Below are 13,909 nucleotides of genomic sequence, written 5' to 3' on the forward strand. Positions count from 1 at the left end.
GAGTCTGTCCTGTTCTGTACTTTCTGTACAGTGTCATGTTGTGTGTTTTGGTGCTTCCAAAGGAAATATATCATTTGATGTCTTCAAGATATTATGTAACAAAAAGAACTTGGGAGTATATAAAGACACTTACAGCTTCCACAGCTTTGTCCGATCATTGTTTTTTATTGTACCTTCTTTCCTCCTGGGCACTGTGTCTCTCCTGAATGCTCTCGCATTGCCATCATGCCTTTTGTCTTTAATGGTCTCACTGCCATGGTACTCCAGCTTTTGTTCTATCAACATTTGGGTATATGTCCTGCCTTGCCTTCTTTCATGTTGTGTTTAGTTAGGCCTTGGTAGTTTTTTTCTTTCTTTTTTTGTTTTTATTCAAAAAGCGTCAATTTTCCAAATATCCTATGTGGTCTTGCTTTTAGAATTTTGTTTATTCAATTATTGTTCCAACATATTCAGTCTTCCATTCTTGAGGACATTGCCGGCTTGTGATACCCCAGCAAAGCCAACATTATGATAAATGACTCCTTTCAGCCCAGCCACCACCTCTTTGACCTGCTGCTCTCTGGTAGGCACTACAGGTCCCTCAAAACAGGCTCAGGGACTCTTCCTAGCACACAAGAGTGTGAAAAGATATGTCTTGTTTTCATATCTTGTTTCTCGTCTTATTTTGGAATGATGTTACTACTAAATATCATTGTACTGCTTTTTTATTTCAGTATTGAAAATTATTATGCACTTAATATTTTTGTTTATTTATTCTGACATCCCTTCTATCTTGGTTTTGTCTTTTAAGCCTTTATTACATGCTTATCCTTGAATGACATGCCCAATCTTAATGTAAAAAAGGCACACTACGTTGTTATTATAGCAACAGTCAAGTCATGTCATGTTTATTTGTATAGCCCCTAATCAAAAGAAGTCTCAAAGGGCTGAACAGACCGCAGACTGAATAGTATTATGGCGATATAAATAGAAAATCAATGAGACATTGATAAATCATTATTTTTAATCCAGGCCAATTTTGCAAAAAATGGACAAATTTGATTCTTCCTCTAATGCACTAAGATCATTATCCCATAACGAAGTATAAAAGAAGAAAGCTGCGTAGAGGACAGTAAAAGCAGCCCAGGGCATCATTGCCTGCCCTCTCCTCTACATAATGAACATCTACTCCAGATGATTCTTCATCGCTTTCTTTCATGTTTTTGATCTAAAACTCCAGCAGCTCCCGTGTTATTTTCGATTGTTCTCAGTTATTTTCGATTGTTCTCAGCTTAGGGATGCTGCTGGAAAAGTGAATTTCCCTTCGGGGATGAATAAAGTATCTATCTATCTATCTATCTATCTATCTATCTAAAACAGCTGGTTGGTGTTCTGTTATGTAATGGTTCATTCCATGGATGATTATTCTTCCTGCGTCCTTGTGCATTTTTTTTGTTCAGTTAGCACCAGTAGGTATCCTCCCATATCCTGCGTCATGGTTTGTTCATTTAGATCTAGTTAGTGTTAGTTTTTTAAGTTTTTCCTTGACCTTATGTAGCTTTCACACTTAATGATAAAAATATAGTCAGCCAGAAATGCCAGCCAAGCACACAGTGCAATTTGATTGGGTGAGCGGTAGGAGTGTGCCGAGTTACGCACACAGCGCACTTCTGACTCGTTTACAGTATTTTGTGACATTTTACAAAAGAACTCTGCTTGCAACCCGTTTCAAAACCATTATTTACAAAAAATGGAGGTCAGAATTAGCTTTAACGATTTTAAGTAATTGCCGGAGGGAGACAAGTTTTAAGTGGTATATTTATTCATATGGGACACAGGCCCTGGCATTATTCTTATTTAATAAATTGCATCAATAATATGCCACTCGGCAGCACGGCGGCGCAGTGGTTAGCACATGTGCGGCACAGTTCATGTCTTGGGAACCTCCTGCGTGGGTTCAAATCCAGCTCCAGACTTCCTGTGCGGAGTTTGTATGTTCTCCCCGTGCTTGCGTGGGTTTCCTCCGGGCACTCCAATTTCCTCCCACATTCCAAAAACATGCATTTCAGGTGAATTGGCCGGTCCAAATTGTCCCTAGGTGTGAATGAGCGAATGAGTTGTCTGTCCCTGTGTGCCCTGCGATTGGCTGGCAACCAGTTCAGGGTGTCCCCTGCCCACTGCCCGATGATTGCTGGGATGGGCTCCAGCACCCCCGCGACCCTATTGAGGATAAGCGGTGTAGCTAATGAGATGAGATGAAAATATGCCATTCACAAAAAAACAAAAAAAATAAAATCAAAATATTTTGCTATTTGCTATCTTTGGGTCAAAAAATTCCCAGCTTCTGTACTAGACAATGGCCTGTTTTAGTGAATATTTGTTTATTTGCAGTCACAAATTAAATGGGGCAGAAAATTCCCTTTGCCGTAGTACAATGATTGAAAAATACAGCTTTACTGAGTTTAAAGCCCAAATGTGTAATATTTGAACACTAGATGGCACTGTGTTGTCTAGTAGGAGCAAGGGCCAGTGATACACGGCAGAGCGTGGTGGCAGGATGACGGAAGAACGTGGTGCCGATCCAAAAAGGATTCCACGGTGAAAAAAGAAATACAAATATCGCAACTTTGGTTTCTTCATTGTCCTCATAATGAGGTTTTTGAGTTTTTCTTTGCCCTCATGTAGGTTTTAGATCAGGGGATGGTGTAATAATAGTCTGTGGTTTGCAATAATTTGTGGTCTGTGCAGCACTTTTAGACTTTAGACTCTTTGTTATTAAGGGCAATACAAATAAGCATGACTTGACTTGATTTTTTTTATAAACATTAACATTGGTTCCAAAAACATGCATGTCAGGTCAATACCCCGATCCAAATTGTTCCTAGTTGTGAATGAGCAAGTGAATTGTCTTTCCCTGTAGGCCTGCGACTGGCTGGCAACCAGTTTAGGGTGTCCCCTGCCCACTGCTTGAAGATAGCTTGAATGGGCTCCAGCGCCCCCATGACCCAACTGAAGATAAGCTGCGCAGATAATGGATGGATGGATTTTCATGTATTTGGTCCAGTATTCAAATCAATGTTTTTTTATACTGCATGAGTTCTTTGTACCACTAGGAAGCACAACATATTACATACTGTCTCTTTAACCAACTCACCTTCAGAAGCAGTTGATACTTTGTAATCCTCTGAACGGGTTTTATGAGTGCTGAGGAGATAGAGTTGGCCAGCCCGTGTCTCCTCTGCACCTCCTGTAAAATCAACCAGACCACAAACTAGTTTTACAATCATCACCACCAACGCCCACCATGACTGCTAAACTCTTGTGTCTTCACTCCTTTTTTTTTCCAAAGCAATATTGTACCTCAAAAAACCCAGCACCGTGCTGCTGAATTAACAAGCTGGAGTCCGGCTTGTTCCTGCAGTAGGTCACGTACATGTGGAACTTGTCAGCCTAGAATGAGACACAAAAAACAAAGCTAGAATGCATGAGCAAGTGTCGTTGTTGTGGTTTTTCAGCCATCAAAATAAATTTGATTACCCAGGTGACAAAACAATGTCCCACATCTTCTGGGAGTTGCTCGTAGTTCTCCAGCTCCTTCAGAAAAATACTACAACAAACATACATCACTCATTCAATGCACTACTTGACACCAGAGGTGGGTAAAGTAGCTAAAAATGTTACTCAAGTAAAAAATACTGTTACTTCAGAATAATATGACTCAAGTATAAGTAAAAAGTAGTCATCCAAATAATGACTTGACAAAAAGTTAAAAAAAATGACTCAAGTTCTGAGCAACTGTAGCAACGTCTTATTTATTGATTTTTTTAAAGAATCATTCAATCAAATCATCGAGCCCATCCAATTAACAATAAAATACATTTAATCTAAAAATAGATTAAAATAATCAAGGTAAAATTAAGTACTCTAATAAACAGTAAAATAACAATAGAAAAAAATAATATAAATTAATTGAGCACAAACAGCACATCTAAAGGCCCAGCAGGCAGAACAACAAGCTAGCCCATAAACAACGTGTAAATTGTATGTGAAAAAAGAAGAAAACAGCTGAAAAAAAACGGAAAACGAAAAAAGACCTCGATCAGTATATTACCGACAGTAAGGTAATATTATGCACAAAATTAATTCGTACATCTATTATTCTACTAAATTATTACAGCATTCCCTTTTCACTCTGTGTAGTGTAACTCATTTAAACTTATTTTCTACTAAACAACTTTAATGTCAACTTCAGACAACTACAGTCACTTTCAACTGTGTTTGGTGTTTTGTATTTTTATCTTATTGCCTTAACTCATCTTGAGTTATACTTGTATTTTCACCTTTTAATATTAGTAATATTCTTTTATGTACACATGTATGGTTTCTTAGTTCCTATTTTTTCTTACGCTGGCAACTGTGTGGTCAGCAAAGTAAGAATTTCATTGTGGGGGGAAACATGGTTTTTAATTGTGCATATGACAAAAAACAAATCGAATCCAAATTTTAATTTAATAAAAAAAGATTGACTATTCAGTGCAACAACAAATAAACTAATTTAATACAAGAATAAACTTTGCATTTGTTATGCATAACATATTGAATGAAAAAACGGGACATATACATTAAATTATTTACAGATGTAAAATTAAATTAAAAACAAAACAATTTTAACCTTTTCTCTTACCCAGTCAGAACACAGAGAGGAAAAAAGTTTGTTTTCTCGAATGGCACTTATTCAGATTGGAGTGTAAATTGCCAAAGAGACAAACAGAGGGATACGTACGTACTTAAGTAACGGCTTCAATGTAGGCTAATGTAGCGGAGTAAGAGTACACTTTCTTGTTCACAAATCTACTCAAGTAAAAGTAAAAGGTATAGTGATTTGAAAATACTACTAGAAGTACAAGATGTCCCAAAACTAAATGTAACTGGCTGCTAACCGCCTCTGCTTGACACACACATTATAAGGAAGAACTGATCTCGTACCTGTTATGGAACTCGTAGATATCCTGAATGTTCCCGAACACCACGTCGTCCCGGTTGTGAAGACCAGGTGGGACGTCCTCAGAACCGCTAGTCATCTCCCACATGTATGTCTGCAATGGGTCAGGCCACACGGTAAGGAAATAGCATGTTGTCTTTTTTTAAAGGTATTTGTAATTTACTTCTCATCTCATCCCATCTCATTAGCCGCACCGCTTATCCTCATTAGGGTCACGGGGGGGCTGGAGCCCATCCCAGCCATCTCCGGGCAGTGGGCAGGGGACACCCTGAACTGGTTGCCAGCCAATCGCAGGGCACACAGGGACAGACAACTCATTCGCTCATTCACACCTAGGGACAATTTGGACCGGCCAATTCACCTGAAATGCATGTTTTTGGAACGTGGGAGGAAACCGGAGTGCCCAGAGGAAACCCACGCAAGCACGGGGAGAACATACAAACTCCGCACAGGAAGTCTGGAGCTGGATTTGAACCCACGACAGGTTCCCATGACATGAACTGTGCCGCACATGTGCTAACCACTGCGCCGCCGTGCTGCTAATTTACTTGAGTATGATTTTTTTTCTTTTTAGTAGGTTAAAATTGTCTCCATTGATGAGACCAACATGTATTTTGCTTGCAGATGTTATTTTTGCTCAATGCCAAGTTATTGTGGATCCATGGTTGAAAACATTTTGAGTGCAAAGCTTTTGGGTGAATTTCCTGTTAAACATCATCCTCCCCCCTTTGTACATAGGTTAATTAAGTGCATTCCAAATCTGCACTTAAAGTATATATTTTTTTTATTTGCACTTAATTGAATATGTTAAATGAGTCTTTTAACAGCCTTGTTTTACTTTTCAATTATTCTAACTACCGAGTGATTTAGCCACCCTTGGCTAAATCTAATGTTTGTTTTGAAAATTGAGTCAAGTATCAATTACCTCAATGCATTCTTGAAGGTCTCGGACGTAGACTCTCTCTGTCTGCAGTAGCTCTGCCATGATATACCTGCAGATCACACTTGTCAACGGAGTCAGTGTACCAGTGGTTCTAATATCTTCAGACAACCACGTCATCAAAAACTTATGAACTCATCAAGTACCACAATGACTTTATACTAAGGGCGGCAGTAGCTCAGGAGGTAGAGCGCTTGTCTTGGGATCGAGGGATCCCAGTTCGAATCCCGGCTCGTCCGTGTTACATGTCGAAGTGTCCTTGGGTAAGACACTGAACCCCTGATACCCCCAATAAGCAGGTTAGCGCCTTACATGGATGCAAGGCCGCTATTGGGAAATGTGGAGCACATTGTAAAGCGCTTTAGGAAGTCATTGACTTGAAAAGCGCTATACTGGTATAAATGCAGATCATTTCATTTCATTTCATTCTACTATTATCATTAGTGTTCATTCAAAAATGTAAGTAGATGCTATCATAAAAATACCACTTGTAAGAAACTAACAATGTGGAAAGTTGTATCATTAACACACAACTTAAATTGAAAAACATATAAAAACTGATCTTTAAAATTGAAAAGTTTTGCGGCTACGTTAAACAGAAAAAAATGGACACAAATATAAACAAATATAAATATTCAAAATGAGAGTAAATGAGACTTAGTCACTCACTCTTTCTTGCGTGCTGTGCGTCGCTTTTCATCGCTGACTTGGTGGCTAGGGTCAGAAAGATTGACCTCTGGGTCTGAGTCAGAAAGACTGTTGGGAATCAGCTCAAGCTCCAAGTCCTTGTTGTCCTGAGACAGAATAGATTATTTTCTTTTGAATGGATTTTGCTATTATAATGTTCATTTTTGGGTTAAGCTTATAGGCTATAGGCAGCGGGCACAAATACATAAACACATTTACATTAGGAAGAATGAATGATCATTTTCGGGCTGATTGGGTAACGGATCCATTGAAAATGTCTTCGCTGAGATGATACCTGTGAGCAGCCTCCCAGTGCTGTCTCCAGCAAGTAGCGATATTGGCCCATCCTGACGGTGAAGTCCCTGTATCGCTTATCCACAGCGGAAACACAACGACGGAGCTCGAGGCGGTGCGCGTGGCCTTTAGTTAGCATGCTCTCAGCTAGTTGGATGAGCAGGTGAACCTTCTCCTGGGTGTGCTGAGGACATCAACAGGTTTAACACATACACCTTTAGACGCAGAAAATGTTTAGAATGATAATACTGATTGAAGTAAAATGATTTGCTACTTAATGTCGTATATGATATCGACCTAAATGAAACAATTACTTCTAAACATTGATTAGATGCACAAGTAGCTCTTCATACGAACTTAATCCGTTCTAGAATCGTGCTCATAGCTCAAATTGCTCGTGTATCGGACACATTTTCCCATTATGAAATAATTGAAAACTAATTGGTCTGCACCCGTTGTCCTGCCAAACGCTGAGCCCTAAATATCTGTAAAACACATCTTCGTGATCACTTAAATCACATTCACGTAGTAATAATCATAAATAAATACAGTATTAAGAAAAATAAATGACATTAAGGAAAAAATGCAAGTTTATTATGAGTGCGTGCTGATGCGGAGGGTAGGGGCAGCAGGCGGGTGTTGGAAGGAGTCACAGAGATTGCATACGTTTTTCCCTGTATTCATACCTTTTTTTTGACCATTTAAAATTATGTAGACCAATTTTTATACAGTGATATTTTTTTTTTTTTTTAAAGGACTGATCTCGTCTTGTCCAGATGGACTCTAATACGGATGGTCTTGGTCACTGGTAGTAGACGACAACGTAATCGTAGACTGCTAATATTGTTGCTGTATACTCAAACGTTTTTCCCCGTCATTGCCCGTTGATGCGGAGGTCCAGCTAAAATTGGGATGACGCTTTACACTAAGAAAACAACAGAGACTAGATGATGAAGGTGCTGTATCTGAGTCAGATCAGGGGGGTCTTCCTGCTACTAGTAAACATGGAAGTCAGTATTACATGTTTCATGGGGGGGGCAAACCCCTACAAAAACCCAACAAAAACAGACTGGAGAAGGATGGGCGCAACCAGGCTGTGCTAGCCCAAGACACCACAGGAAGTGGTGTTTCTACTACCCAAGTGATAAGGGATACGTGAACCGTAATCCTTCATAGTCTGTCCTGCTGTGAGTCGGTGCCGCGTTGTGCTTGTAAGGTTTACTATTGCTTAATGAGGAGAATTTGCAATCAATAATAAGGGAAACAATTGGAGGAAGTAAACATCGAGAGACTTAATATTACGTAAGTCTATCTGTACACTTAAAATTAAAGTCACTGTAAACTTTAAATGAACGTACGCACAAAAATATTTTATAGCCCATTTGTTTGTTCTTATTTTGTTTGTTTGCAGTATTTTGCAGATGCTAACTGGACACGCTGATGCTGGGGGTAAGCAGTCACAAGCGGTGAGCGGTTTCCAGTGGTAGTTTGGGACTCCTTGTCAACTGGATTTTCCTTTGTCTAGCGACCAAGATTTTTGTTCTAAAAGAAACTCGTATACCAAAGCTCGAGTAAAGAGGAATCTCAGCAGGACTGAACTACACTTGGGTAGTGATTCTTACACATATTCCAAGTGGGAGCCCACGCACCACACATTGAGAATCTGCGCTTAGAAAATTAAAAATGGAGCGCAACCAGATCAGTTCAAAGTGCATGTGTCTTAGGCCGGCCCGCCTCACAATCTTACTTTTGCTGAAATACAAAACTGGCGGTGCTGGTTCAGCAGTTCCTGGGTTTCCGTAGCCGTTGCTCCTGGTGATGTGTGTGTAGCCAGGTAGTTGTCCCCCGATTGTGCCAACCAATCCAGAGCCTGTTGCATTCAGAATTATTTTCAAAAACAACATTTTACTTTTTAAAGATATGACTGATTCTTTTTAACATTGTTACACATGCCCAATTAAAAACAGCTTTTAAATCCCCATGACAAGAACAACAACAACAATAATAATAATAACAACAACAGCAATTGTAATACTGCATTATAGTGATACTTACCGTTCATATGAAGGACAAAAATGTTAGATTGGGTTGGCTGTTTTAAAGTTGCATGTTGTTTAGATTTAAACCGACCTGTTTGTTTAGTTTAAAGGGACCGTGTGCAATATTTAGTTCCTCCTAGTGGTACAAAAATAACTTTCATCCGGTACTCTGTGGAATCCCCCACTTAGATGGGTGTCATGTTTGTCCGGCATCCTGCCGCCACGCCAGACAACACAGATGGTCAATTATTACACATTGGGGTTTTTATGGATACCGATAGAAGTAAAAAATTGAGAAGGCACAAGTCAAATTTATAGACACAGATATTTTAGTATCTGAGCCTTTGGGGTCAGTTCCGGAAAAGTAATCATTTTCAAGCATAAAGTAAAGCAATTTGTGTTATTATTGTTTCATTCCTTTTTTTTTTCTCTTCTTTTTTGAATTAATCGAAACAGTATAAGGATTCGTATTTGCAATACAGTTGTATTATCATCTAAACTACCTGCTGTGTGTGGTTCTGGAACATGATGTACTGCTGGCACTGGTCTAGTCGGCGCTTTTTCAATGTCCAAAAATGAAGAACTCTATTTTCCCTTTGAAGCAACTCACTGAGGATACCTGCAGATACACACAGGAATATTCACATTTTTGCGTGTTAGGGCTCTCTAACACGTTAAATTTACATAGTGTGTATTTGTGCGAGGTTACGCGTTACCTTTGACCTGTTGTTCCGGTACGCGTGAATGGCCAGTCACTTCAGCGACCCCCGAAACATCGACATTGTGGCCGGAGATGTTGGCCATGGTGACGCTGTTGCGGTGGATGTACTTAAGGAAAACTTCTGCGTTCCGTCTTGCAAGTGTGCAGGCCTGTTTCCATGGAAACAGGAATGTATTAAAGCTAAAACATTTATTATTATTGGACTTTCCAATGCGGTCCTAAAACGTTTTGGGGCCCAGGGTAAAGCTTCTTTAAAATGGCACAGTATTAACCATTTGGTGCAACATATTTTGTGAAATAGAGTGAAAGGAACTTGGGGGTACACCTCACCTTGAGGAATGCCTCCTTCTGCTCCATGTGTTTGTTGATAAGGGGCAAGAGATGCTCAGGTTGTCTGTCTCCACCTCCGCACCAGTCTTCCTCCCTACGGTACTCCTGTTCCAGACTCTCCAGCACACCGCATACCTACATTTTCAAATTGAACACACAGTTCAGTGTGAGGCCTGCTTTGGGACGTCAAACAGAATTAACGCTCAGTTGCTCACACTTACTAATGCATCGCAAAAACCCGAGCTAAAAAATAGCGAAACAAAAGCACGTATTAACTCAACTGAATGGTCATAGATACTAGATTTTTATACCACGTGCGTATGAAATGCCCCAAAAGACTTATAATTTGATATAAATACCAATGAAACTAAAAATATTAATTCTCCCTTGCAGTGCTCATTAACAGTGGGTCTAGTACATACACTCCCGCATAAATATTCTTGCCTTTTAGCCTCTTGGGACCCAGGCTCGTTTTTGATTGCCGTACACACATGTGTTCGCCCGGTCTTAAAAGGATTATTTATCCTGACATTTTTTTATCTCATTTTTTTTATGACTAGTTTATCCTAGAGTGCTTTGTCAAGACAAGTCAAGTCATGTTTATTTGTATAGCCCTTAATCACAAAGAGTCTCAAAGGGCTGCACTGACCACAGATTATTGCAAACCACAGACTATTATTACATCCTCCTCTGATCTAAAACCTACATGAGGGCAAGGCAAAACTCAAAAACCTCAACATGAGGAAAATGAAGAAACCTTGAGAAGGGACTGCACATGTCTAATCTTTTTTCAAACACTGGTCACTGTGTGGTTCTCAATGACAAAAAAGACCATCGCATTCAATAAAATTAGTAATAATGTTTATCAAATTTGTAATTCCCGAATGCAAATCTGACAAAAAACAGCTGCCCGTTCTGGTATCGGCCACCATTACGAGAACTGATAATATCTTGAAATCAGTTTGCTATCTGTACTTGGCAAATTCTGCGAAAAAATATAATAAATGACTGCAAGAAAGAAGTATTAACCTTTTCTTGGATTGCTGGTAGATAATTTGAATCATTTGTTTATTATTTTTCTAAACTATGGCTACCCTGAACTACTTTTAGAGTTTGTTTTTATTGTTGTGTTTTTCCCCCCTCAATGCGTATAGGCTCATACTGCATAACGTCCAACAAAAGTAGAGAAAGAAATTTTGAAAACGAGAAAATTAACACAAATAATTAAAAAAATTAAGTATACATGTGAAATAAAGAAACTATAATGCTTAAACTGCAGATAATCTGTCAACAAAACAAGATTTTCTCTTTTACATATTTAAAATGGTTTGACACATAACACGTGCAGAAATGAAAACGCTTACTTACTCACTCGCTTCTTAAATGCTCTCACAAACACAGTACTGACATTTGCTTCTCTAACCGATATTAATGTAAAAAAGTTAGTGATAAGAGTGCTTTTTAAAATTTGAACTCTAGTTGAGCAAAAGACAAATCTTTTTTGTGGGAACCCAGAAAAAAATCAAACAATTATTTTAAGTGACTCCATAAACGGTCCTATTTTGTTTTACACCATTAATTGCAATATCACTGTTAATGTTAACTTGTTCACATTCTGCCTTTAAACTCCTTCAGATCTCTATCAGTCTAATTCAAGAGTCCACGTGAACAATATTAACATGATCTGTCCTTACTACTAAAGATATATTGAAAGTAGGATAACTTTTGTTTACCTGTTGCGATGTTCTATAGAAGGCAGCAGACGCGTTGACAAGTTTGAGTCGATCCTCTATCCGCAGCATCAGAGTCTGCCAATGCATGGCCACCGTTTGCGCACAGGACCTCACGGCATCTGGATCATAATGGCCGGACCTAAAAAAAAAAAAAAATATATATATATATATATATGCTAGTGGAACCAGGAAAAACACACAATTCATGAATAGAAGCATGCAACTATAAATAGAGAATCAGTAAGTACCAAATATGTGAGGGTTTATAGTGAACGTTGAAGTTTTAGATATTTGATATTTAAAGTTCAGTCTATTAAATATGTAGGGTAAATGTCTAAATAGTCACTGGAGTTATTCAATTATGCCTATTTTTTAAAGTGATAACAATGCACTCATTTTGTACCTATTTTACATGGAAAAAATATATTTTCCAGACTATAAGGCTTACTAAGAAACCTCAAATTGGCCAGAAATCGGAAAGTGTCCATTGTAACTCAGGGTACATTATAAACTGCAAAATACGGTGGATAAGATTGGAAATGCATGCATTAATTATAGTTGTGCAATATAGTTGTGTCTTTTTACTGTATACTTCCGTATTTGAACAATTATTGATCAATCGCTTATCATTGCTGGCCCAATTCTCAATCCATTAACTGCAACAGGATTTGAACACTTTATCTCTAGAGCAGCAGTGGTAAAAATTAAATACGAAAAGGCATTACAATGATTTTCCTAGTGCATTCTGATCAGTTGAACTAGGGGTCAGAAAACTGTGGTTCACGAGCCAGGTATATGCATATGGCTCGGAGATAAAAAAATCGATTCCGCATATCTTTCCTTTAGCGATCCAAATCTAAATGGCTGAATGTTGTGTTTAGTACGTGCATATACGATGTAATGTCAGCAAGTGTGAGGTTTGGTCGAGTATATGAAGGACACAGTTTCAACTACAGTTTACAGTCAGTGTCATACTAACAGACCCCGTGTTGGCTTTATATGAAAGCTCATCAAACAATTCATATTATCTTTTGAGATACTTTTTAAGGAAGACCCACAGAAAAACTTTAAACAACCCAAAACACCAGTCAAGCACACAGAGCAATTTGATAGGGTGAACGGCAGGGGTGGGTGCAGCTATCGGCACACATACTTACTTCTCTCTTTCCAGCGCTGTCTGCGCTAAAGTTAAATACGTCAGTATTCTCGTTTGCAGTATTGTATGAAATTTTTACACTAAAACCCTGCTTGCATTTGTTTTCAAATCAATAGTTATGAAAAAATGAAGGTCAAAATGAGCCTCAACGAATTTAAGTAATTGCAGGAGAGAGACAAGTTTAACGAGGTATGCAGGCCCTATTGGCCCTGCCCATGTGGTGCCAGCTGCGGCTCGTTGACAAATTGGCTTTCCTTCTATTTAAGCTCAGTGCTTTCACTCACCGTTTGTCAGTCTGTCAACGAACCTCTGCCCCGCAATACGTGGGTTTTGACTCGGTCCTGTTTCTTGTTGATATTTCCTGTCTGATATTGTCCCCGTTTATTTTGTCCTGTTTAATATCGATTTCCATTTCGTTCCCGTCTAGTTTGTCCAGTTTAATTTTGTTTCTGTTTTGATATCAAACCTGTCTGTCCCGTCCTGTCCGGTACTGACCCCATCTGTCCAGTATCTGCTTGGGCAATTGGTATCAATCTCGTCGGCCCCTGGCTCCCTTGTCATTCCTCGCCAGACTGCTGCCTAACATGCATGACTTCCCCATTTCCCGTAAAATAAAAGGCTTGTGTGAGAAACGTCACACATTTGGATCCTGATCTTGTTCCGGTTTATGACAACAATATTTGTTGGTATAGAACACAGGCTCTAGAATAATAATTATTTCATAAATTTGATCAAATCTTCTGACGTCACACAGTGAAATAAAACCCGCTGAAAATTTTGATTTTGTCTGGGGAACGGGTTTGGCGGTTTTGCTGAAATTCTTACAAAACATATGCTTAAAATGTAAGGTATGGGTCTCTCTCAAAAAAAATGTTTTGCTAGTGTGTCTCTTGGGGTCAAAAAGGTTCCCAACCCCTGGATTAAACAGTCGCCCCACTTATTCACGTTTGTGTCAATAACATTGCAAAAGACAGAAAAAGAAAAAAGAAAGTCTTTCTACAAAATGCTGTGCATTCACTTTTCCATAT

The 13,909-nt window shown here is 38.9% G+C and overlaps 1 protein-coding gene across 2 annotated transcripts in view; it reads right to left on the bottom strand.

The window, feature by feature from the left end:
• The window catches only part of LOC148369396 (kalirin-like), a 52,084-nt gene that overhangs the window by 26,563 nt on the left and 11,612 nt on the right, over positions 1 to 13,909 (bottom strand). For both annotated transcript variants that reach the window (XM_088331394.1, XM_088331393.1), the window contains exons 23-34: positions 11,726 to 11,864; positions 9,993 to 10,127; positions 9,658 to 9,811; positions 9,445 to 9,560; positions 8,650 to 8,772; positions 6,904 to 7,086; positions 6,591 to 6,715; positions 5,907 to 5,973; positions 4,966 to 5,075; positions 3,517 to 3,586; positions 3,340 to 3,429; positions 3,134 to 3,226 (exon numbers count right to left, since the gene is read on the bottom strand). In XM_088331394.1, the coding sequence (XP_088187520.1) occupies positions 3,134 to 3,226; positions 3,340 to 3,429; positions 3,517 to 3,586; positions 4,966 to 5,075; positions 5,907 to 5,973; positions 6,591 to 6,715; positions 6,904 to 7,086; positions 8,650 to 8,772; positions 9,445 to 9,560; positions 9,658 to 9,811; positions 9,993 to 10,127; positions 11,726 to 11,864 (1,405 nt within the window). The remainder of the gene's footprint in view (positions 1 to 3,133; positions 3,227 to 3,339; positions 3,430 to 3,516; positions 3,587 to 4,965; positions 5,076 to 5,906; positions 5,974 to 6,590; positions 6,716 to 6,903; positions 7,087 to 8,649; positions 8,773 to 9,444; positions 9,561 to 9,657; positions 9,812 to 9,992; positions 10,128 to 11,725; positions 11,865 to 13,909) is intronic.

The sequence above is a fragment of the Urocampus carinirostris genome, chromosome 3, assembly GCF_059441175.1.
Source record: "Urocampus carinirostris isolate Australia breed hairy pipefish chromosome 3, RoL_Ucar_1.0, whole genome shotgun sequence".
Lineage (NCBI taxonomy): Eukaryota > Metazoa > Chordata > Actinopteri > Syngnathiformes > Syngnathidae > Urocampus > Urocampus carinirostris.